The following is a 26,029-nucleotide window of genomic DNA, read 5'->3' as shown; positions in this document are numbered from 1 at the left end:
GTCATGAGCAATGCCAATAGCTCTAACTTTTCCAAAGGCGAAACCATTGCATTGTAAATGCTTGTTAATTTTTTCTAGGGTGGTGTCAACTTCCGGGCCAAACAGGTGATCTGGGTTGACTGTTTGATTAAGAATGGTGGTTCGGATTTCCGGCTTAAATCCAGAGATTCTCAGCCAGGCATGTCGCCGTAGCATAACACTAGTGTTTATAGACCTGGCAGCGGTATCAGCCACGTCCAGAGCGCACTTAATTGAAGCGTTAGAGATCAGCTTCCCTTCCTGAATCAGCATCTCAGCCGCCTCCTTGTATTCATCAGGCAGGTCCTGCAACAGGGTCTCCAGTGCGTCGTAGTGTGTCCTGTCATACCGCGCCAGAAGCGCTTGTGTATTTGAAATGCGCCAGATGTTGGCTGCCTGTGCTGCTACCCTCTTCCCCGATGCCTCAAAGACCTTGAATTCTTTGCCTGGGGGAGGAGCATCACCGGTAGTCTGAGAATTAGCCCTCTTCCGGGCATTCGAGACGACAAGGGAGTCCAGAGGGAACTGTCCTTTGATGTAGGTAGGATCAGTAGGCGCTGACTTGTATTTCTTCTCAATCCTAGGGTTTATCACCCTCGTCCTGGTAGGTTCTTTAAAGATCTCGCCAGCATGTTTGAAAACACCTTTTAGCATAGGCAGAGTCTTAACAGTTCTTTCTGAGACTGAGAAGGTATCAAAAAGGAAGTCTACATCCACAGGGTCAGCATGGAGCTGGACGTTGTGATTGTTAGCTGCCCGCTCAATGAGGGCATTGAAAGCGGCAGAGTCTTCTGTAGGGGACGTTTTTGCAGAAAATAGTTGAGGGTCTTGTCCTGATTGAGGATCACCTGGGTCAGTACCAGCGGCCCAGGGATCGTTGGTATCCTCAGGGTTTGTATAGACAGGATAACTGTACTCATCCTCATCAGCTCCCTCTCCAGCGTCCATATCAGAGTAAGTGGGCGAAACATTATGAGTCTGTGGGGAAAGTGGTTCCACCAAGACGGGAGTGAAAGCAGAGTCCTTCTTTTTTTGAGAGGGATCTTGTAGGACTCCATTGGGCGTTCCGGGGCGATTTTCCGCTTGTGGAGGGAAAGCCTGCCCGTTTCGGCATCGATAGTGTTCCTGATGCTCGTCCACTGAAGGTCGTCGAGGTTGTGGGCCGGGGACCACCGCTGACGACTTCGGCGCCGAGGAGACCTTCTCGGGCACAGTGGCGACCGCCTTAGGAGCGAAAGCCTTCGGCGCGGTCTTTGGCGGCAACGTAAAATGGATGGACGTGGACAACTTATGCGGTTTCTCCACCGGTTTCGTAGGCGGAGGATCCTTCGGACCGACCGACGCGGTCCCGTCCCTGATGCGCTGCAGGGAGTCCGTCACCTTCTTGGTGAACGCGGCGGATGGGCGCACCGGTTCAACGGAATCCCTCGAGGCCTCACCTGGAGTCGATTCTCGGGGTGTGCTGCCCTTGGCCTTGTCCTGTTGACGCAGAGTCGCGAGAACCTTCGGGTCATCCAGCCGTTTCTTCGGGTCACCGAGAGCTTTCTTTCGGTCGCCGATAGCCTTCTTTGGGTCGCCGAGGCCTTTGCCGTTGTCGACCGTCTTCGTCGCCGACGCGCTCGACTCGACCACCTTCACTTTAGTCTTCGGCGCGGCAGACTTCGTCTCGACGCCCTTGACTTGAGCCTTCGGCTCGACAGCAACCTTCGGCTTCTTCGGCGCCGAGGGCTCCGAGGCCTTGGAGCCGACCAAAGCGATGTGCACTTTCGGTTTCGAGGACGGCATCTGCGCAGTGTCTGGATTCGAGACCGTAGGTTTCACTTTCGGTTTCGTTTTGCCAGGGTGCGGCTCAACAGCAATGTCCGTGGCCGAGCCCGAAGGCGGGGCCGTAGAACCCATGGTAAGATCTTGGGTAAGGCCCGAAGGCGATCCCTCAACCTGAGCCTTATGAATTGGCACGGCCCCAGAGTCAGTTTGAGGAAGCTCTTCGTCCGAGCTATCCTCCATGGCCCGAGGGCCCCGTCGTCGTCTCCTACCTCGTCAACGACTTCTTCGGCCTCGAACATCCCTGCATCCGCATCGTAGTCGTAGTCTACGTCAGACGCGGGGTTCGACTCAGTAATGTCCTGGATAGATTCGTCCTCGACATCCCGTGCATCGAAGATGTCCACAGGCGCCGGTGCAGCATGCTGGGCCTCCTGGCGCGCAGCTCGTCGAAGCTTAAGCGTCTTCTTGGACCTGAAGCGTGAACAAGCCATACACTTGGCTTCATCGTGGTCCGGCGACAGACACTTTTGCACACCGGGTGGACGTCGATGTGGGGATACTTCGAGTTGCAGACGGGACATCTCTTGAATGGACTTCGGTCCATGATGGACAGTCGATAGGGTCTGGAGCGTCGACTGGGCCTTCCGCGCCGAGAGCACGCGGGTATAGAGAATCCGGCTCGGAACCGAGCTGGAAGAACTAAGACCGAACGCAAGACTATACCGACGTATTAGACTAAAGACCTTTTGGTCTTAAGAAAGTTTTCTATCAATTCCGACAAGAATCAAAGACATCCGAACCCAATGGCGGAAAAAAACAATCTGAGGATGGAGTCGATGCCCATGCGCACTGTAGTCCAGGGGAGGAGCCACCTATCTCGTGATACTTCGAAGACTCTTCCAGGACAACAATGTTCAATCATCCGGACCCAACACTAGGCGGCGATCTATGCACAGATATGAATTCAGCAGCCCACATGCCTCGAACGCTGTATTGCTTCTGAACCCTCGCCGGGCTGGAGTGCTTGTCTGCTTGTTTTTCCTTTGTTTCCTGCAGCCGCGCTGGGAGCGCTGTTTTGCCCTTTGAACCCTCGCCGCGCTGGAGCGCTTGTCTGGTTGTGTTCCCTGGTTCCCGCAGCCGCGCTGGGAACGCTGTTTGTCTTCATTTCGGATCTACCGCGCTGGGAGCGCTGTTGTTCTTTAGACCCTCGCCGCGCTGGAGCGCTAGTAGTTGCCTCACAGCAGTCGCGCTGGGGCGCAGTTGTTGTACATACACGCTTACAGGACTGAGAGCGTTGTAAGGATTCCTTTATATTTTTGCACTCAAGTACTTTCCATTTATTTGCTTTAAGTACTTTAATCGCGCAGGAGCGCTGTTTTGCTTTCCTTATGCCCGGAAGGAACACTACTTCCTTGTGTTCTTCAGTTGACTTTGTCCTACGCGCAGGAGCGCTATTCCTTGGTTACCTGCCCGTGGAGCATCCATGATTTCCTAGGTACGACGGTCTGCATTACGCTGGTGAGTCCGTGGGTGAACAGGCTTTCTGTATGTGTTTAGTTGTCAGCAATGAAAGTGGGAGGGGTAGCCTTTCCCTGATGTAGTCTTCTTTATCTTCCAATTGGTGCCAAGACCCTACCCAAGCTCCACACAGGCCGGGCCGTTTCGTTCCTTTCTGGCTTCCTTCCCTGATCCCATCTCATCCATACAGGGTGGTACTGTCCGTGCGGGTCTGGTGGGTACAGGGACGGTGGCTCCTGTCGTTTCTGCGGAATCGCTTCACAAGCAGAGGTAAGACTTGTGGGGTTCCGACAACTAGGTATAGAAGATCAGCACTTCACTTCAATTACTTTAGAGCTAGCTAGCGTGTTTGTGTGTGTGGCTCTGTGAGTGTGTGGCTGTGTGTGGCTATGTGGCTGTGTGTGGCTATGTGTGTGTGTGTGGCTCTGTGTGTGTGTGTGGCTCTGTGTGTGTGTGTGGCTCTGTGTGTGTGTGTGTGGCTCTGTGTGTGTGTGTGTGTGTGGCTGTGTGTGTGTGGCTGTGTGTGGGGGCTCTGTGTGTGGGGGCTCTGTGTGTGGGGGGCTCTGTGTGTGTGGGGGGCTCTGTGTGTGTAGCTCTGTGTGTGTGGCTATGTGTGTGGCTATGTGTGTGTGTGTGGCTCTGTGTGTGTGTGGCTCTGTGTGTGTGTGGCTCTGTGTGTGTGTGTGGCTCTGTGTGTGTGTGTGGCTCTGTGTGTGTGGCTCTGTGTGTGTGTGTGGCTCTGTGTGTGTGTGTGGCTCTGTGTGTGTGGGGCTCTGTGTGTGTGGGGCTCTGTGTGGGCGTGGGGCTCTGCGTGGGCGTGGGGCTCTGCGTGGGCGTGGGGCTCTGCGTGGGCGTGGGGCTCTGTGTGGGCGTGGGGCTCTGTGTGGGCGTGGGGCTCTGTGTGGGCGTGGGGCTCTGTGTGGGCGTGGGGCTCTGTGTGGGCGTGGGGCTCTGTGTGGGCGTGGGGCTCTGTGTGGGCGTGGGGCTCTGTGTGTGTGGGGCTCTCTGTGTGTGTGGGGCTCTCTGTGTGTGTGGGGCTCTCTGTGTGTGTGGGGCTCTCTGTGTGTGTAGGGCTCTGTGTGTGTGTAGGGCTCTGTGTGTGTGTGTGGGGCTCTGTGTGTGTGTGTGTGTGTGTGTGTGTGGCTCTGTGTGTGTGGGGGGGGCTCTGTGTGTGTGTATGTGTGTGGGGCTGTGTGTGTGTGGGGGGCTCTGTGTGTGTGGGGGGGGCTCTGTGTGTGTGTGTGGGGGGCTCTGTGTGTGTGTGTGGGGGGCTCTGTGTGTGTGGGGGGCTCTGTGTGTGTGGGGGGCTCTGTGTGTGTGGGGGGCTCTGTGTGTGGGGGGGGGGCTCTGTGTGTGGGGGGGGGCTCTGTGTGTGTGGGGGGCACTGTGTGGGGGGTTCTGTGTGTGTGGCTGTGTGTGTGGGGGGCTCTGTGTGTGGGGGGCTCTGTGTGTGTGGGGGGCTCTGTGTGTGTGGGGGGCTCTGTGTGTGGGGGGGCTCTGTGTGTGGGGGGGCTCTGTGTGTGGGGGGGCTCTGTGTGTGGGGGGGCTCTGTGTGTGTGTGTGTGGGGCTGTGTGTGTGGGGGGGGGCTCTGTGTGTGTGTGTGTGTGGGGGGCTGTGTGTGTGTGTGTGTGTGTGTGTGTGGGGCTCTGTGTGTGTGTGGGGGGCTCTGTGTGTGTGTGTGGGGGGGGGCTCTGTGTGTGTGTGGGGGGCTCTGTGTGTGTGTGTGGGGCTCTGTGTGTGTGGGGCTCTGTGTGTGTGTGTGGGGGGCTCTGTGTGTGTGGGGGGCTCTGTGTGTGGGGGGGGCTCTGTGTGTGGGGGGGCTCTGTGTGTGGGGGGGGCTCTGTGTGGGGGGGGCTCTGTGTGTGTGGGGGGCACTGTGTGTGTGGGGGGCACTGTGTGTGTGGGGGGCACTGTGTGGGGGGTTCTGTGTGTGTGGCTGTGTGTGTGGGGGGCTCTGTGTGTGTGGGGGGCTCTGTGTGTGTGTGGGGGGCTCTGTGTGTGGGGGGGGGGGCTCTGTGTGTGTGGGGCTCTGTGTGTGTGTGTGTGGGGCTCTGTGTGTGTGTGGGGCTCTGTGTGTGTGGGGGCGGGCTCTGTGTGTGTGTGTGTGGGGCTCTGTGTGTGTGTGTGTGGGGCTCTGTGTGTGTGTGTGTGGCGCTCTGTGTGTGTGTGGGGGGGCTCTGTGTGTGTGTGTGTGGGGGGGGCTCTGTGTGTGTGTGTGTGGGGGGGGCTCTGTGTGTGTGTGTGGGGGGCTCTGTGTGTGTGGGGGGCTCTGTGTGTGGGGGGGGCTCTGTGTGTGGGGGGGCTCTGTGTGTGTGGGGGGCTCTGTGTGTGTGGGGGGCACTGTGTGTGGGGTTCTGTGTGTGTGGCTGTGAGTGTGTATGTGGGTGCAAATGCAATAGGTCTCGCATTTGCGAGAGATTAAGCTATTACTCTAGACTACTCTCTAATGCTTACCTATTGAGATTGTAAGTGACAATACCATATATTTATCGGTTTTAAAAAAAAATGAAAAAAATGACATTTGCAATGCCAATAGCTCTAACTTTAACAAAGACGATACCATTGTATTGTAAATGCTGGTTTGTAATGCTATGGTATAGAAAGTTGTCTGAAGATTTTTTCATTATAGTCATTGGTGTTTTAAATCACTATCCCACCATCATTAACAGCTGGTTTAATTGTGATGTATGTATTTTTAAATGTAAGTGAGTCATCTTTCTCGATCTTGCTTAAGATGAATTTCACGTTTTGGTTATCATGTCTTAGGACAGTTTTTTCAAAGTTTACATCCTCAGGGGGGCATAGGGAGGGCAGATGATGAAGGCCAATAGAAGAAGGTTTCAAATTCATTAGCTGCCATGTTTGGTAAAATTATTTGTTTTTGAAGAAGAAATATTTTCTGATTTTGTTAAAAAAGTTAAACAGTTCTAACTTCATCTTTAAGAAGTCTGATCGATTAGTAGAGACAAAAATCAAGCCACGGCTCAGAACATATCAAAGAAGCGCTCAGTTGGTATTTTGACAAGTGAAAAACAGGAGCCATTTTATTCATTTGTGGCCTGACCATTGATAAATCAAACTCCTAGTTTGACACTCTCCAGGCTGGTAATTACTCAGTGGTTGCAGCTGTGAACAGCCTTGTCCACTACCTCTGTTTTTGCCCAGGTCACGTCCCGCCCTACTAAAACAGGTGCTGTCTACACGGTGGGTGCTGGACCCCAAGGTCTAAACTGGCGAGTTTGAATACTTTAGGTATTTTCGATGACAGGAGGTTGTTAACCTGTTACATGGGGTTTGTGCAGTCGCTTGATTATATTCATCTGATAAATAGGGGTAGGTTATATTTTTTTTATTGTTTAGGTATCTCTTTCTGGAGTCTGACAAGCTTATGACTTAAGTTAATGGTTTCAAATTCTGCAATAGATTTTTCTAGATTGTTCAGTGTTGCTCTTGCATTAATTAGACTTTGACCTTGGGGGATTTCTTTTGCTAGTTCTGCTATTTCTTTTGTTAATCTATCAATGTGTCTGAGTGCTGTATCTAGACTCCAAAATATTACAAAGGCGAGAGCACTGATTGGAGATATAGCTAACAACACAGTACTTTAGGCCATCCACAAATATAACAGGAAGATTCTTGGTTTGAAAGATAGCCAGTAACTCTCTGGACATGCTATTTAGTTCTTGAGATTTTCCTTTTTTTTTTTTTAACTTGTCTATTTCTCCTTGGAGGGTACAATATTGCGTAGAGACTTTCTTCCTTTGGGGACTAGTTCTTCATTATCTTTTTAGGTTGTTTTTACAATGGTCCTTAAACACTGTCCCAATGATGACCCTGGCCAAGTCAACCATAGCAGGTGAAAAATCGCCTTCCAAAAAAATATGGACTGTTCAAAAATCTGTATTATATAAATGGCTAATATTTACTAGTACTACAACTCAAGATGCATTTTCTTAAGGGCAGCCTATTGCTCATTTTGATTAAACTAGTTTTGCATGTGTTTTGCACCATAGTGTAATTAAGCAGTGCTTTTGTGAAGCTGTCACATATGTTCTTCTCACTGTTAAAAGTGTGAAATATTGATTGAAATGAACAGCTTCTTTTGTTTCTAATTTTCTTTACCATTCCCTGTTTTAACTTGGTTTACCAACAACTTTTATATGCATGTCTGTTTTTTTGTTTCTGTCTTGACAGGCAAGGTCAAATTTTCTTACTTTTTTTCATGAATTCTTACAAAAGGATTATACCAAATTACTACCTCCCCGCCGAATTAACCATAGGTCTGCAGAGCATTGCGTAATGTACCAAAAAAAGAGTCACTCATTTCACTTTGGCTAAACACTGCTCCCCCCTTCCTTCATCGACCTGTGCTATCAGGCACAGTCAGTCTCTGTTCCATACTGGTCAACTATGCCAGCAATTGCCCTGTCTTATCGCACTTAGAAAGTGACCTAGTTAGCTACTACCCATAGTCGAGGCACCAGAGACTTTCAAGTGGCTTAGCATCTTTCTCTGATTTATACTGCAGTTGCATTTGCGTCTCCTGGTTACCATTCAAGAGCTCCAATAGATCTGACCAATTTGTCCAGGTTAGACTCCAGTGTTTTTGGACCCCTGCTACAGTTATGAATCAAAGGCTTCAGACTGCCACTTTAATTGCTGAGAGTATTCAATTACCATTAGCTTATTTGTAAACTAATCCCAGTCATTCAGCAAGACAGACAGGGTTGTGCTACCCAAATTCCTAAATAAGAAACCAAGGTCAGGACAAATGCATTCTGCTATTACACAAAAAGAATTGCCATTTTCACAATGAAATAGCCAACTTCCACAGCAAACAAACAGTATCATACCAAAGCTTTCCACATATTAGTATTTAAGTATACCAATTCCAATTCCAAAAATTCTTTATTTCGGCCGCATAGGCCATAAAAGATACAGTAAAATACAGTACATATATACACAGTAAAATGGAATGCATATATTACACAATATTTACATATAAAAAGGCTAGAGGGTCTGCATGAGGTAAGGAAACACAGTGGCACCAATTCAGGGGGACATTTTCTTCCTTATTAACCAAGCTGCCATTAGGAATTTTGATACCGCAAAAACAATGTGTCCCAGGGTGTTGGTTTTCATAACCCTGTATGCTTGTAGGTAATCCCGAAAACCCAGGTTTCGGCACAGCGGTGCAATCCAACGCTTCCTGGGATTCTGGTATGCGTGGCAAACAAACATTATGTGCAAATCATCTTCATTCTTGGTTTTACAACAAGGACAGAGTTTGTCACCCCCAGTGAGCCATTTGTGGGTAAATACCTTAGTGGGGAGTGTGCCAAACCTCCATTGCAGAAACAATTTCCTCGCCAAAAGAGGAAAAATAAAATCCATAAAAGGTTCAAAAAGGTAAGAATTTTTGGAGTCCATAAAACGACTCGTCAAGGTGCCGGTGCTATGAGCATTGTCCATGTCAGCCAAGTTTTTGTTTTTGTACAGCTGGGCAAGTGTTTTGCGTGTGATCCTTTGACAGCCCTGAACTGGATCATCCCAGAGGTCTGGCAAGTTTAAACTGGACAATTCAGATTTAATAAAAGCCAGCCAGGGGATTTTGTTACTGCCATTCAACCTCAGAACATGGATAAGGTCCTGTCTGTAGTGGTGCAGCTCCTCAGTGGACCATATCCGGTGCCAGAACTTCACGGGTTTGGACAAAAGATCTTCAGCGATGGAGTGTAGGCCCAAATCCAATCTTAGGGGGAGGAGTGGCGTTCCCTGCGGGAGAGCAAGTAGGCGTCTCAAGAATGTATTTTCCACCGCTAACAATGCCTTCCCTGCTTTGTAACCCCACAGCTCGCTGCCATACATGGCTGCTGCCTTCGCTTGGAATCTATAGGTTTCAAGGGCCGGACTTACAGGCTTAAAGGTGGATTTATTTGCCACCTTCAGGAGTGCGCCCGCTAGCTGGGATAGTTTCAGCCTTGATCTCGCAATCTGACAGTCCCAGGCCAGGTTTTCTTGTAATGTTACCCCCAGATAGACAAAGGTCGAGACCCTCTCAAGACTAACTTCCCCCAGTTTTGGGTTGGGTCTGGTTCTGGCAGGGGGATTAAAGATCATAAACTTAGTCTTTTCTGTGTTGACCTCCAACCCGTGTTGCCGACAGAAAAGGCCAAAACCATTCACAATCCTCTGGATCCCCATAGGGGATTTGGAAAGCAGGAGGGTATCATCAGCAAACATGATTGCCGGAACCCTCCTGCCTGCCAAAACCGGGGCATCATTGTCCTCGACAGTGTCAAGATGTTGAATGACACTGTTAATGAAGAGGCAGAAGAGGGTTGGCGCTAAGACACAGCCCTGTCTGACTCCTCTAAGGACAGGGAATTTGCCCGAGAGCTTACCATCCCTCCCACACCTTACTTGGGCATAGTTGTTCTCGTGGAGCCTGATGATAGTACTAAGAAGGTGTGGGGGCACTCCCAGCTCCTGCAAAACCTCCCAAAGTTTCCCTCTAGGGACTAGGTCAAAGGCTGACCTCAGATCCACGAAGACCATGTACAGTCTTCCACCCTCTATGGTAACCGTCTTCCAATATAGGAGAAGAAGGCGGAAGATCTGGTCCATGGTCGACGTGTTCTTTCTGAAGCCAGCCTGAAGGGGGGTCATGATGTCATTTTCCTCCACCCAGTCCAGGAGGTGATTAAGGATGAGGCGCGCAAAGAGCTTTTGGGGTACATCTATTAGGCTAATGGGCCTGTAGTTGGCGGGGAGCAGAGTAGATCCCTTCTTATGGATCGGAACAATCTCTGCCCCCAGCCACGACCCGGGGATTGACATACCTCCTAGGATGGCATTAAAAAGAACAAGAAGGTATGGGCCCCAGATGTCCAGGTGGTGCCTAAACAAATCCCCAGGTAGCCTATCTAGACCCGGCGCCTTCCCCGCTGGTAGTTGCTTCAGGGCTGCCTCCACTTCCCCCAGGGATAGTTCCAATTCACAGTCCTGTGTGCCACAGGGCGCAACCAGAGCTGTGGCAGGACAAGGATTGGTATCTTGATAAAGTTCCCCAAAATGGGCCTCCCAAACCTCGGGGGCAATATTGGGTTCTACTGCATTTTTGAGTTCCCCTATGCCATTATTAACAAGGGCCCAGAATTTACGGGAGTCCCTAACTTTTAGGGCATCATGAAGATCATGCCAATGATTCCAGTCCCACTCGGTCCTGGCAGACGCCATCACTGCTTTATAGTGTTTCCTATGGGCACGCACCTTGGCCTTATTAGACCCCTCTTTTATTGCAGCAATGAGCTCAGACTTTGCTGCCCTACAAGAGGAGGTATACCAGGTGGGAACATGGGTCTTTTTCTTTCTATTTGGCACCAGCGGGTGGAATACCTCAGCCAAATCTCTTGCAAGACCCTGGTGGATATCACCCAGTTTCTCATTGTATTCCGGGGTTCTTGGTGCGTTTAGCAGTGCATCCACCTCCATAAACCTTGGGAGTGCCAACCCGTATAGTTTGCTAATGGCCTCTTCTGAGCTCACAAGTTTTCCCCACTTAACCCGTCGCCTGCTGGTTGCGAGAACCAAATCCCCCTCATCTCCCCCTGGGTTTTCTACCACTTTTCCCACTACATGGGGAGGCCACTGGATATTTAAACACAGGGCATTATGATCGCTATCTGACCTGTTTATTACCCTGAAGTCGAGGACTTTAGGCCAGAGTGTAATGTCCACCATGATGTAATCTATCCTCGACTCGTGACCCCTCCTATTAAAAGTGCACACTGAGGGAGTATCGGAAAGGGTACGCCCATTACAAGCCCTCAGTGCGTAGTTCAGGGTAAGGGACATAAGTTGTATTGCAAGGGGGGACCAGGCTTTGGGATATGGGGAGGACGAGGGTGGGACTCCCCAGTAGTCATCCTCAGCCGTGAGGGCACCCTCCGACATGCCCTCAAGGGGTTCAAAGTGGCAGTTGAAGTCTCCTCCAAGCACCACCTTGAGGTCTCCCGGGAGCTGCCCCAGGAAGGAGGAGAGGTCGTTTAGGATTGGGGATTCGTTTGGCGAGGCAACTGGTCGAGAGTAGACATTCACAAGGGCCCAAGATGGTTTACCAGGCCATGTGAGCCGAACACACTGGATGTCCTGCGAGGACGTATGTACCTGTTCCGCCTGGCATCCGGTGTGACTCGCAATCCAGATTGCCAGCCCGCCTGACGGCCTCCCCCTCCCACCCCATTTGGCAGGAATTTCAAATACATCAAACCCATTCCTGGTTACAGTGTCCCGCGCCCACGTTTCTTGAAGGAGGAGGATGTCGCTACTGGCCACTAGATGGTCCCACTCCGGTGTGCCCTCCTTGTTTGCAATACCCGCTACATTCCACGAAACAATTCTCAGGCCCTGATCTGTAGGTAGAGGGCCTTGACCCACAGTGGGGGATTGCGTAGGGACTATGGGTGGAGGAGTTCCTGGCACGATGGTAGATGGACCAGACAGCTCGTCCCCCCCGGGTTGCCGTATGTGGCCAGTCCCGATGTTGTGAGAAGTCCCCTGTAAGCCCAGACTGTCACCGCTGTTAGGTGGTCGATCTCTGGCGTTAACCTGCGGGGCGTATTCAATTGCAGGGGCTACAGTCATTCCCACCCGACTTTGCGCCTTGACTTTAGCCTTAACCTGGGGACCAAGTTCAGTTGCAGGGGCTCTGCTCTCTCCCACCCGCCTAAGAACCTCATCTACCATCTTTCCCGAGCCAGATGAGGTCTCACTGATTTGTAGTCAGTCGACCTGATCTAGGCAGGAGAATCTGTTGTGATGTATGAAGTTTACCTGTGCATGTGGAAGGTGGTGCCTTGGTCTATAGCGTGAGCCATCCACAGCAAAGCCCACTCTAGTCCACCCCTTCTCCCCCCTTGCCTCTGTGCTACTTGCATTTGGGTAGAAGTACGAAAGGGGGACTAATTCTATGTTGGACTTGTCAGGCCTTGCAAGCCAATTAGAGATGTAGTTGGCTACGTGGGGGCTTTTAAAACTTATGATGATGCAGTCCCCAGCCCTATTCTTTGGGGTGTGACCAATCCAAGGGATCCTCCTAGCCATCAGGACCTCGCCTTTCAGGCTAGGAGGCAGCGGCCTGTTGATGCTAAGCCAGCTTATCACCTTGTTTCGTAACGAGTCTTGGGGCTCCCTCATATCACCAGTTAACTCAGGTACTCCCACCATGATTACCGTGTATGGGACAGCTTCTGGGGGCAGGTTAACCACCCTGCGCCTATCACAGTGGGGAGCGGGACCATCAGTAGCGCCATTTGTAGGGATCACTTCTCCCCCAGTCTGTGGCGCTGGAAGTTGCTTTGATCTCCTTGGGGCCGGAACAGGGGGCCTGGGAGCCGAGGGCAACAAAGGGGGCGCCTGAGGAACAGGCGCACCGTCCGTGCCTAGCAGCACCGCATTAGCGCCCTGTGACGGTGCAGCGGACCGCCGGCTATTCACCAGGGAGGCCCGGGGGACTGGAGGGGGGTTAGTCACATTTGTGACTATCCCAGGGCTTTTCCTTAGATGACTGCTTTCCAAGGCCTTCAGTCTGGACTCTATGGCGTCCAGTTTAGCTGCAATGGGGGTTAACAAGCTCCTCATAATGTCAGTGAGTGTGTTGACTAATGAGTCAGTGCTAGTGGAAGTGGAAGTTGCCCCACCAAAAATAAAAGGGCCCGTGTGCAAGGGTAGGGAAGCAGGAGCTGGAGAGCCCATGCGATTCGACCTGGACCCTGATAGGTTGCGGTCAGGAGAAGCAGAAATGTCTATGCTGTCAGTCTGATTTGGCTCTATTGTGTCGACTTTGGCCCTCTTTGCCTTCTTTGCTTTCCTGGACCTTTTCCTTTTGGGGGGGTGTTCTACTATGCTGCCTACATCGTCTATGGGCAAGTCGGCCTGACCTGGGTCTTGCAGGACTGTTCCCCTGCTTTCCGGAATGGTAGTATGGTCAGAGATCCCAGATAGCCGGGAGGAGTTCCTGTCCCTCTGCGTCAAAGGAGTTCTTAACTGCTGAAGGACCGACTCGATCGTCTGATCAATGCTGTCCATTAATGACATGTGGGTGGCATCCAATGTGATCGGTGTACTAGCGTCTGTGGAAAAGGTATCCCCCTGATCCAGAAACACACTTTCCGGGCCCATCTCGAGGTGCGCCTCAGGGATTGACGAGCATTTACTAGCTAGGTTACTCGTCTTTGGAAAAAAAAATTCCAGAGTGCTTGTACCTTGTTGAGCAGACTTACTTCGTGAAGTTCTGGTCGCCATGATGGAGTATGTAAGGGGAGCTACAAGGCCCGGGGCGTCAGAGGGGTGGCCCGGTCCGGTCTCAGCCGGCCTCTAACGGCCTAGAACGGCCCGCTCTTTGCCCGGTCTTCGCCCCGGTGGCCGCCCCGCGCGCGTCCCGCGATGCGCGTGGGCAGGTTCACCTAAGTATGACAGGGGGGCGTGGCACTGGGAGGGGGCGCGGCGCGGCGGGAAGAGGAACCAGCTGACGATGACCAATGGAATGCTGGTCCTCGCAGTCCCGCTCGCCTGCGCCTCTCACCTCCACTGCGGCCGGACTCTCAGGCGGTGTCTCCCCAGGCAAGCACTCGTTGGCTCCCAGCCAGGACAGTGGCGAGCAGGTCAGCAGGGCAAATACTCCACACGAGCGGCTCCCGCGGAGCGGGGGCCGCGAGGAGTTAAGTAATGGCTCAGGCGGGGGGGTGCGGCACTGGGAGGGGGCGCGGCGCGGCGGGAAGAGGAACCAGCTGACGATGACCAATGGAATGCTGGTCCTCGCAGTCCCGCTCGCCTGCGCCTCTCACCTCCACTGCGGCCGGACTCTCAGGCGGTGTCTCCCCAGGCAAGCACTCGTTGGCTCCCAGCCAGGACAGTGGCGAGCAGGTCAGCAGGGCAAATACTCCACACGAGCGGCTCCCGCGGAGCGGGGGCCGCGAGGAGTTAAGTAATGGCTCAGGCGGGGGGGCGCGGCACTGGGAGGGGGCACGGCGCGGCGGGAAGAGGAACCAGCTGACGATGACCAATGGAATGCTGGTCCTCGCAGTCCCGCTCGCCTGCGCCTCTCACCTCCACTGCGGCCGGACTCTCAGGCGGTGTCTCCCCAGGCAAGCACTCGTTGGCTCCCAGCCAGGACAGTGGCGAGCAGGTCAGCAGGGCAAATACTCCACACGAGCGGCACCCGCGGAGCGGGGGCCGCGAGGAGTTAAGTAATGGCTCAGGCGGGGGGGCGCGGCACTGGGAGGGGGCGCGGCGCGGCGGGAAGAGGAACCAGCTGACGATGACCAATGGAATGTTGGTCCTCGCAGTCCCGCTCGCCTGCGCCTCTCACCTCCACTGCGGCCGGACTCTCAGGCGGTGTCTCCCCAGGCAAGCACTCGTTGGCTCCCAGCCAGGACAGTGGCGAGCAGGTCAGCAGGGCAAATACTCCACACGAGCGGCACCCGCGGAGCGGGGGCCGCGAGGAGTTAAGTAATGGCTCAGGCGGGGGGGCGCGGCACTGGGAGGGGGCGCGGCGCGGCGGGAAGAGGAACCAGCTGACGATGACCAATGGAATGCTGGTCCTCGCAGTCCCGCTCGCCTGCGCCTCTCACCTCCACTGCGGCCGGACTCTCAGGCGGTGTCTCCCCAGGCAAGCACTCGTTGGCTCCCAGCCAGGACAGTGGCGAGCAGGTCAGCAGGGCAAATACTCCACACGAGCGGCACCCGCGGAGCGGGGGCCGCGAGGAGTTAAGTAATGGCTCAGGCGGGGGGGCGCGGCACTGGGAGGGGGCGCGGCGCGGCGGGAAGAGGAACCAGCTGACGATGACCAATGGAATGCTGGTCCTCGCAGTCCCGCTCGCCTGCGCCTCTCACCTCCACTGCGGCCGGACTCTCAGGCGGTGTCTCCCCAGGCAAGCACTCGTTGGCTCCCAGCCAGGACAGTGGCGAGCAGGTCAGCAGGGCAAATACTCCACACGAGCGGCTCCCGCGGAGCGGGGGCCGCGAGGAGTTAAGTAATGGCTCAGGCGGGGGGGCGCGGCACTGGGAGGGGGCGCGGCGCGGCGGGAAGAGGAACCAGCTGACGATGACCAATGGAATGCTGGTCCTCGCAGTCCCGCTCGCCTGCGCCTCTCACCTCCACTGCGGCCGGACTCTCAGGCGGTGTCTCCCCAGGCAAGCACTCGTTGGCTCCCAGCCAGGACAGTGGCGAGCAGGTCAGCAGGGCAAATACTCCACACGAGCGGCACCCGCGGAGCGGGGGCCGCGAGGAGTTAAGTAATGGCTCAGGCGGGGGGGCGCGGCACTGGGAGGGGGCGCGGCGCGGCGGGAAGAGGAACCAGCTGACGATGACCAATGGAATGCTGGTCCTCGCAGTCCCGCTCGCCTGCGCCTCTCACCTCCACTGCGGCCGGACTCTCAGGCGGTGTCTCCCCAGGCAAGCACTCGTTGGCTCCCAGCCAGGACAGTGGCGAGCAGGTCAGCAGGGCAAATACTCCACACGAGCGGCCCCCGCGGAGCGGGGGCCGCGAGGAGTTAAGTAATGGCTCAGGCGGGGGGGCGCGGCACTGGGAGGGGGCGCGGCGCGGCGGGAAGAGGAACCAGCTGACGATGACCAATGGAATGCTGGTCCTCGCAGTCCCGCTCGCCTGCGCCTCTCACCTCCACTGCGGCCGGACTCTCAGGCGGTGTCTCCCCAGGCAAGCACTCGTTGGCTCCCAGCCAGGACAGTGGCGAGCAGGTCAGCAGGGCAAATACTCCACACGAGCGGCACCCCATTTAAGTATACATTATATAGAATACTGCAACTAAAATGTATTAAATAATTTTGAGAGAGGTGGGCAAATACATGCAACATCCTGTTTTGTCTAACGCAGACTCTTAAAAAATGTTTGCATTTACTAAACATTTTCTAACAGCCAGTTTATATTCCAAGTCAATGTCTCAATTCGGACAGCAAAGCACAGGACAGCCATGGTCTATGCTTTGATCAATAAGAAACACTAGTCACATGCAGTTCCTTTCTGCTTCTACTGGGATCTGAGCATTATCTCGACTGAGCATTATTTACACTGAATTAGCCGTTTGGACAGCCTTAATATGTATCCAAGTTTATTGCTGAATGATGAACTAAATGTACCAAGCAAGTGAATTATGTGCCTAGTGTAGAAAGTTAGATCCCAAAGAGGCCCTATCTATGGCATGATTTTTTGCATCTCTTCACCTGCAAGATTAACTATCAACAAAAAGGATTTGAAAGGACAACAATTAAAATCACAAAATTCGCACAACAATTTTTCAGAAGAATCACCAGATAAAAAATAAGGATAGCACATGCATTTAAATTCCATTTGTAAAAGTTGGTGCATGTCTGGTAGACTATTCGGCTCTTCTACATGCAGATTTAATAAACGTGAAATGCCAGCTTACCTGTCAAGTGCCCCTTCCAGATGCTCATGTGACACATCAAAGTAATAGTTTGTGTGTTCTCCGCTGGTAAATGCGTTTGAACTTCCAGCATGCTCACTAAGAAACTGGCTGTATTCATTCTCTTTTGGATACTTCTCTGTCCCCAAAAACAGCATATGTTCACAAAAATGTCCAAGGCCAGAAATGTTTGGAGGATCAGACAAAGATCCTAGGATATAAACATAAACGTTGAAATACATGTGCCTACTGACAATGGAATCTGTGAGCATTAAAAAGAAATTAATACATTACCATTATTATTATTATTATGATGGATTTAGGCAAAAACAAATAAAAGCCCGGAGATGTTTGCGTTAGCAAAGCTTACATCACCCGAGGTTCATAAACATGTACATCTACACAAACTGAACAGATCTTTGATAAGCAAGATTTCTATTTAGCAAAACAGCCTTGAAAAGCAACAGGAAACAACTTAATTTATTTAGCCATCGCAAGGCAAATTATTTTAATCAAAATATGCATTTCCTATGTATCCGGTCTGCACAGAAATAAAGATACCAAGCAAATGGTGTTAATCTCTGGGCAATTAATTGCTTATGTATGGTCATGGAGTTCTTCATTTAATAAAACAAAGTTACATACCTGTAGTCTTGTTTATGCACTGTAGACAACATCATTGAAGTCATAAAGGGTAGAAAATGATCAGCCGCATTGTGGGGACACTAACACTTTTTGCATAGTTTTCTTCCATGGACAGTAGATGCATCGCTTTAATAGACTTTGTGCAGTGTGTAACCCTGGACCTAGAAGCTGTGTGCTGGACTTTCTCTGCTTCTCTCCTGCCTGAACCTTGCCGCACCCGCTTTGCGGGTGCCGCTGCGCCGATTAGAACAGCGGGAGGAGTATTCTGCCGTGGTTGGAGGTGCTGGGGACTTCTGAGGCTTTCCGGACTTCGCATCAGGGCTGCGAGCGTTGTCGCAGGGACTCCATCTCCCAGGAGTCCCTGCCCGACCATAGGCAACACCTGGTCCGCTCTCCCTGCTTGCTCCGCCCAGAGGACGTAACCCGCCCTATTTAGTGGTTTGAGGTAGCCGCTGCGCGGGAGTGCGCCGGGCTAAGCCCGGGCAAAGGGCGGGCCCTCTGTGGCCCTCAGAGGCCAGAGGAGGATGGCTGGGCCACCTCCCTTTTCATCGCCTCCAGGACAGATTGGACCTGAACTGAACTCGACACGGTAAATTCGCTGGGGGATCCTCCTAAACTAGTCCCAAGTCTTACCTGTGACACTGTCCGCCTTTATTTTTGTACCATCGTGCGGATCATTTTCTTCACATATGCCAATGTCAACTCGCTCAGGAAGGAATGGGGCAAAGGGAGGTGTGAGTGGAACAATGGATCAATTCATCACTCGTGCTTTCTCAGTTTTGGAGAAAGAGATTGCCCTAACAGAGCGACGCCTTTCACTAGAATCAATACAAGGCAAACGCTCGTCGCTGGGCCATCTTTCTAGAGCTTTATCGCCAGCTATGATCCAGGTGCATGCTGGCTCTGATAGCACCCAACCGGGGAATTTACCATCAATTGAGGGGAGTCCAGGGATAATTACATGCTCACATACTGCATTAGGCAGTGGGCCCCCCCTAGATAGACTGTCAACTCTGCAGAGGGCTACCTCGCAGATAACGCTCACATCAGCCCTAGACCTATCATCGTCTTCGGCTGTATCTGAGCACTCTGAACACTCTGAACACCCCTGCGCGGAATGGACAAGTCTAGCTACTAACAAAAAGAAGAGGGCCTCTAGTGGCTCTATGGGGGGGGGAGGCCCACCAACCTCTAAAAAAACTAAAACCAAAAAACCGAAACCAAGAGGGCATAGGGGGATAGTAGACCTAAATTCTCCGCATTCGGATCCTGGAGTTGCCGCTAAAGGCCGTCCACTGCTAGTAGCGGCGGCGGCACCACCAGTTATCTGTCCTACACTGCCTACTCTTATCAGTGGAGGGGACACCCAACAACCTCCCTTCCTATTACACCTAGAACAGATCCTGTCCTTATTCACACTGCCAATTTTGCAGAGGGTTAAGGTGCTGACGGAGAGGCTTGACCGGTTTGAGCAGGCCACCCTGGACAATTTCTTCTCCCTCAAAACCCTGCTCCAGCTGCAGTCAAAAAACCAACAGAGCAATGATGTTCACCCCCAGAATTCCCCAGTTCAGCCCATACCCTCCCAGAAACCGGTAGGAATAATTGCCTCTCCAGCCCCTAGAGTACTGTCTAAAGTAACCATCAAGGCTACGGAAACAAAAATAGGAAACCCCGGGGGAAAAACTAAACCCAAGCCTTCTAGTTCTCAAAACAAGGCAAAAGAACCGCCTAGGGGCCCCCCTCCCATCCTAGGGGTGAAGCTAATATTGTGGACACAGCCACAGGGGTTCCTGGGGGTGATGGGCCAGTATTAGATCCCAAGTCTGGGGCAGTACTTCCCAATGCCCGGGTGGCGCCATATGCAAATCTACCCCCGGGCTGCCAACCTAATGTAGTGGTTATGACCGTAGTTCCAATGCTCGAGACTGGGAAATCTGAATCTTATTGCGAGCTGAAGAATAAAACTATGTACTGGTTGAATGGCAATAGACCCCTCCCAGCCTACTTAGATGGTCAGATTTTGAATGTGAGGAGGGTAGATTGGATTGGGAATAGGGTTAGGACATTCCAGGCGACTGCATTCTTGTTATTTTTAGGGACCCTCGAGTATCTGGGTATATCTGCAATCAGCAGAGTAACCATAGTTGTAGTGGGATCGGAACTTTTGACCTGGTTCATTTCTATGTGCAATTCAATGAACATAGAAATCACCAACATCCTTTTAGGCTTGGGAGCACCAGAGAGTTAGCTCATGCAAATCATTTTGCATATCGAGCGTGTACCCAGAATCAATTCTTGGAGTCTTATGGAGCTCGTAATGGCTACTGACAGGTATACACCTGTCCATTAGCCATCCCAGTCGTGGTAACTGGAGGGGTTCTGACTCGAGGACATAGGGTATCACAGTTACAACAGGGCACCCCAGCATCTATTTTTGATACCACTTGCAAAACCAATGATTCCCTGGCCTATTCCAGTCTCCCCAAATCCATTTAGTTACTCCTTTTATGGTGAGGGAGACAACCTTGCGAGAGGGCTGAGCATCCCCACAGAATCCACCGGTAGCCTTAAATATTTGGAAGACGACCCTGGAGAGAGCCCCTCCCTACAAGTGCAGACACCAATGATTGAGGTTGTAGCTCCCTCATTTCAAGGAGAAACTAGTTCGCAACCCAGGTCAGTGGACATCGCCCTTTCCCCAAAGTACCCTCGTGCTTCTGAGGGCATAGTAGCATCCAGCCGCCCGATTAAGGTATTTGTCCTGGAACATAGCGGGCATCGCAAAGAAACTTGATCTGCCGGACTGGAACGCTATAGTCGATGCCCATTCTATTTGCATTTTCCAGGAAACCTGGAGTCTAGTCCCTCACTATAAAGTGGGTTATACCACCTACCATCTGCCGGCTATACCCTCAAAAACAGGAAGATGTCGCCCATCTGGTGGACTCCTAGTTTGGGTGAGCATTTCACTAGGATGTACTTTTAAGCAAATATATTGCAGTTCACCAGATATTCTTAGGGTCACAGTATATGGAGGTCGGTTAGAGAAAGACCTCAAAGTATTCAATGTGTATGCTCGTGGCACCCAGGGCAGCATCCAGTCTCCCATTGTTGCCCTACTAGAAGGCCAACTTAGGAGTTGCAACCAGGACGCTTTTATCCTGGTTGCTGGGGATTTTAACTGCACTTTTGAGCCTCTGGCAGCTGATGATATCCTCGGCATAGCTGAGGACGATGCTAGGAGAGGTATACCTGCTCTCCAAATTGACCCGATCCGGAGGTGGACGCAGCGTGCGATCCAAATGAATTTGCTCACCGCGGAATTGAGTTTACGAGCAGTAAACGGTAGGACCATCTCTGATCCGACTGGGGCTTGCACTAACAATAGGATAAACTATGCCATGCGGATCGATTACATCCTCCTCGACCTAAAATTATGGAGTTACCTGGTGAATATGGAGGTACGCTCAACAACAGATAGCAACCATAACCCCCTCTCACTGAGCTTACACCCCATTTGGATGGGAGCCGAAAATCAAGCAATGGTGCCACTCATGCTTACAAAGGAAGTCACCCCATCCAACTGTGGTAGGCGCCTAAAATGGTGTAAAATTATTTTAGACCCAGGGAAAATGGAGAATATTGAGGATATCTTGTCTGCAGCGCAGGTTAAAATGCAGGCAATAGACTTAGTCCAATGCGGCCCGTCTGAGGTAACAGACATATTCAATGAAACTATCAAAGCACTAGGTAATCTATTCCTAGCCCGAAACAGAGGCTCCGTGCAGAGGAAACCCTGTAGGCCCACTATTAAGGAGGGGTGGTATACATCCAAGTGTTGGCATGCAAAAACATTATTGATAAAAGCTGTGAAAAGCAGGTTCCAAAGATACATCCAGCTGGCACGCAAGGAATATAAACAGGCTGTTATTGAGGCCAAAAGAAATTGGGAAAATGAGTACTGGAGCTCGCTTAAGGAGGCTAGTCTGGGGAGAGATTCAGCCCGCTTCTGGAATCTTATTAGATCAAAGAACAGATCCTCCAGGGAGACCATAACCTGCAATATAGTGGGTGCATCCTGGTTTGACCACTTCTCCAAATTTTATTCTTGCTCCCAGAATGGACACAATGCCCTAACCCTCCAGACCTGCTTGCCATCCCTAAGGGACGAGGATGGAACCCATTTTACGGACAGGGAGGTGGAGGACGCAATTCGAGCAGCTGTCCCGCAGAAAGCTTCTGGGCCAGATGGCATCCCTGGTGACCTCCTCCGCTCTGACCCCCGTAAATGGGCAAAGATCATTTCTACCCTTCTTAATTCCATCAATAATGGGGGTCCCATTCCCGAGTCCTGGAAGGGGGCAGAGGTCGTCCCTATCTTAAAAAAAGGAGACAGGGGCGACCCCGCGAATTACCGCCCAATCAGCCTGATTGACACCACACAGAAGGTGATTGGGAAGGTGATCCTTATGAGAATCTCGTTATGGGCTGAGGAAAACAGGATTCTCTCGGACTACCAGGTGGGTTTTAGATCTGGAACAGGAACGATTGAGCAGGCCTTTAGGCTCTTACTTATCTATTGGAAAACGGTTCTTGTGGGGAAGGGAAGCCTCTACCTGGCATTTATAGACCTCAAGACGGCCTTTGACTTGGTGCCTCGTGCCCGACTTTGGGGAGTGCTATCTGAGATGGGAATTCCAGCATATATCCTGTCTTTGCTGGTGCGACTCCACGATGGCAACTTTGCCCAAGTAAGGTGGGGTACACAGGGGCAAAAGACAAGAAGAATCCCGGTGGACGGGGCGTCCGCCAGGGATGTGTCCTTGCCCCCACTCTGTTTTCACTTTATGTGAACGGAGTGGTGGAGCATTTAATGAAGATCCAGTCTGACGAACCATCCCTGGCGGGCGAGCGTATTCCAACTCTCCTGTTCGCCGACGATACTCTTCTTCTTTCTAAATCCCCAGTTGGGCTCCAGAATCTCCTTGATAGCTTCCAGATCTTTTGCGCATCGAGGGGGCTTGTGATAAACAGCAGCAAGGCTAAATATTTGGTATTGAACCCGCCGAGAAAGCTGGGCAAGCCCCCTGTTTTAAATTTGGAGCCTCTTGAGAGGGTCATGGAATTAGATTATCTCGGCATCCGACTTTCGGATTCCATGAAGTGGAACCCTCACGTGCAGAGAATGCTATTGGGCCACAAGAGAGTTACAGGGGCCTTGTTAAAGGAATAGCGCTCTACATCTATCAGACCTATTGGTCCAGTAATTGACATATACAGGGCCAGGGGGGTAAGCGCGGCCCTTTATGGAGCAGAACTCTGGGGCTCCAGCAATATAGAACACCTGGCCAAATCTGAAAACAGATTCCTAAGGGAATTAATGGCACTCCCACAGAGCACGCCCATGGTGCCTCTGTTGTTGGATCTTGGGTGCCATGCCATTAGTGACCTGGCAAAACTTCGCCCACTTCTCTTGTGGGCGCGGCTCTGGCAGGTCCCAGAGCTGGCCAAATATGCAGAAGGCTTGGCAGAGGTGATGTCTACTATGGGCTGGCAAAAACATCAAATGGCTCCAAGACGTTAAGTCCCTACTATTTGACCTAGGTCTTAGTGAATCATGGAAGAATAGATCAGCTCCACCAAAATTAGTAATAAAGAACCTCTTTTGGAATTGGGTTTCAAGGAAGCGCAATTGTGAACCTAAGATGGGAAGTGTAACTAATAGGTTCCTAATGATAAAGGACGTTATGTCTACCGAGCCATATTTAGATACCATCCATAAACCCCTAGATAGGGCACTGTACTTTAAATTCAGGATCGGAACCCTACCCATAAGGGAATTTACTGCACGCTGGAAAACCCAATTCCAAACGTCTTCTGCTTGCCCTTGTTGTACACTAGGAACAGAGTCTATGGCGCACTTCTTGTTTGCTTGTCCGACCTATAGAGTTCCAAGGGGTTACTGGCTCAAACCGTTGTGCAAAGCACTGGGTACTAGAGACTATGTTGTAGCACTACGTATCCTTTCATCGGACTCTAGTCTTTTGTGTGTCACTGGCCTGGCCAAATACTTAAGCTGGGCTTGGACGATTAGAGTAAAAAGGCTGAAAGAAAATGTTTAATTCTTATTTTAAAGCTTTTAATCTATAACTGTTCTTGGTAATTATTAATCTTCCGCAATGTGTAAATTTGTCTAAATTTGTCCTTTAGAGTAAAATGGGAAAGTTTATTGTAATTCAGTAGAGTTTTAGAGCCCCAAGCTGTGTTTCTACTGTGTTTTAATTGTAAAATGCTAATGTTGGTGCTTTTAAGATATTTTTTATATCGAATTAAAGCCTTACTACTACAGTAGATGCAGAGCCTCTGCCGGTTGTTGTAGCAATAATAGCATGTAATGGAAACCTACCAAAGTCCTAACTTTTTCCTGAATGTGCATACAAGGTTGAAATACAATGGGAAGGCCTGGATTAAGAAGGTGACTGCCATAATCCCAAGAACTTGCCTCTGCTTGGTACTTCCTCCAAGCAAGGCCTTTCAACCCACTGCAGCTTTTCAAGGCCTCGCTCCTCTCGTTCTCTCTCGAAACCTCTCACTCATGCCCGAACTGCACCCAGAGCCAGGACCCCTAGTTTCACCCTAACCCACCACTACCCAGCTGTGTCCCTCCAACCCCTCAACCCCGGTTACTGCACACCACGCTGCTGCTGCACAGCGCCACACAACCCATTAAGAGCCTTCACCTGCACCTCCTGTAGATTATCTTGTACTCTGCCTCCTCTAACCCTCACAAATCTTGCAACCACAGCACCCAGCACCTCTCCTGCACTATCACAGTCAAAAAAACAACCACCCCTCATGTCTGCACACTCACATGCATGCTAATCAACACTTGCTCGCTCAGCTAGCACACTGCAGAGATAGGGGCTAGCCAGCAAGACCACGCTCCATACTCTTCTTCACAGAAACATGACTAAACACAGCCTCCACAAAAGACATTGCTGCAGCCAACCCCAATAACTCCAAAATCTTCAGACCAGGCAGTCAAAACAAGCCCAGATGAGTCGCCGCCATTATATTCATGGACACCTTCAGTTTCAACACCTTGACGGAAACCGCTCCCAGCTACATTGAGCACCTCACTTTCAAGTTACAAGGCAGATCCAACTTTTGTAGGGTCCGACCAACATACTTTGCCAATGGCTTCACTAGGCCCCCTCACCATCAGCTCCAGCACCTACATCCTATTTGGTGACCTAAATTTACTTAGATGACCATACAAATCCCCACTCTACCCTCTTCCTCGAAAGCCTTGGCCTCACACATCACGTCACCAGATCCACCCATGTCGCTGAACACTTCATGGGCCCTATTTTCCTAAGCAGCATCACAGTCCACAAACCTATGCAGATCACCTGGACTGACCCCGCCCTCATCAGCTTCTAAATCACTATCCTACACCATAATAGACCCCCATCCCGGGACGGGACCATCCCTGCTGAAAGAAAAGTTTAGAGCAGGATTGGGATTCAGCCCTCTACGAGCACCACCCTGAGCTAATCAGCAACCTAAAAACGGCATCAAGAAGCTCAAATCCTTGGCTGAAAAAGTGGTGTACCATGGCAGGGGCTGCGTTCAAAAATGGAAGTAGGTTTGGGGCAGTTAGTGCTGTTTCCGTGAAGATGGGGAGAAATTCAAATAGAGTTGTGAAAGGCAGAGAGTGGAAGAGATTGGCAACGGTGGCACCTGGGGTCAAAGACCTCCGTAACGATCTCTCTGACTTTTTCAATAACAAAATGACAACCATATATGACAATTGTGACCAAAAATTGGAACCTGCCAACTTCACAGCAAGCTTCCCAGTCTTGGGTTAAAATGGATTCTGACCGCCTGAAGCACCATCACGACAGGGGACACTGCCCATAACATTCCAGAAAGGAGAAGTTTGCTTAACCCTTTTTGTAGAAAGTTTAAGGAAGATTCGTAGAACGGCGCCAAAGTTATTAGAAAACCATACATTCGGTTTCCTATGGAAAAGCTGCTCTAACTAGAACTACCCAGGGGCGACTGACACAGTGCATTCTGTCTTTTAAAAATAAAGGGATCACACTGGGCATCCGTGAGCCCACTTCTCGAGCTGCTTGTTGGCAGCAGGTACCCCATTTGTTGGGGTCGCCCCATCCCCAGTGTCTGGGGCAGTGGCAGCCACTGTAGCACATAAACCTGAGAATTAAGATGCCTGCTCACATGCTGAAAAACACCAGTGTCGGCCTGCAGGGAAACTGATGGGTAGTGGCGGAGTGGGCTCCCCATGCTACCCCAACAGAACACAGATCTGTAATGTAATATAATGTAATGTCCATTTATAAAGCGGGCGGCTACCTCTTCGGAGGAGTCCCAGCGCTAGCGGCAGGCTCACATGAGGATCGGCTGGGGTTTATGCCCGATTAAAGAGCCAGGGTTTTTAGTGCTTTCCTGAATTTTAATTTAGATTCCAACTGGCGAAGGTGAGGCGGCAGAGAGTTAAAAAATGTTCCCGCTTTTACCGCAAAAGACCTGCCGCCTTTTAGGGCTTTGCCGAATATTGGAACTCGTAAAAGCTGCAAGTGGTTAGATCTCAAGACACAATCTTGG

The 26,029-nt window shown here is 51.3% G+C and overlaps 1 protein-coding gene across 2 annotated transcripts in view; it reads right to left on the bottom strand.

Moving 5' to 3' along the window:
- The window catches only part of IDE (insulin degrading enzyme), a 996,582-nt gene that overhangs the window by 920,860 nt on the left and 49,693 nt on the right, over positions 1-26,029 (bottom strand). For both annotated transcript variants that reach the window (XM_086922493.1, XM_086922494.1), the window contains exon 2: positions 16,754-16,961. In XM_086922493.1, coding sequence (XP_086778619.1) covers positions 16,754-16,961 — 208 coding nt within the window. The remainder of the gene's footprint in view (positions 1-16,753; positions 16,962-26,029) is intronic.

This window comes from Lissotriton vulgaris, chromosome 5 (genome assembly GCF_964263255.1).
Source record: "Lissotriton vulgaris chromosome 5, aLisVul1.2, whole genome shotgun sequence".
Lineage (NCBI taxonomy): Eukaryota > Metazoa > Chordata > Amphibia > Caudata > Salamandridae > Lissotriton > Lissotriton vulgaris.
This window is presented reverse-complemented; position numbering and strand designations above follow the sequence as displayed.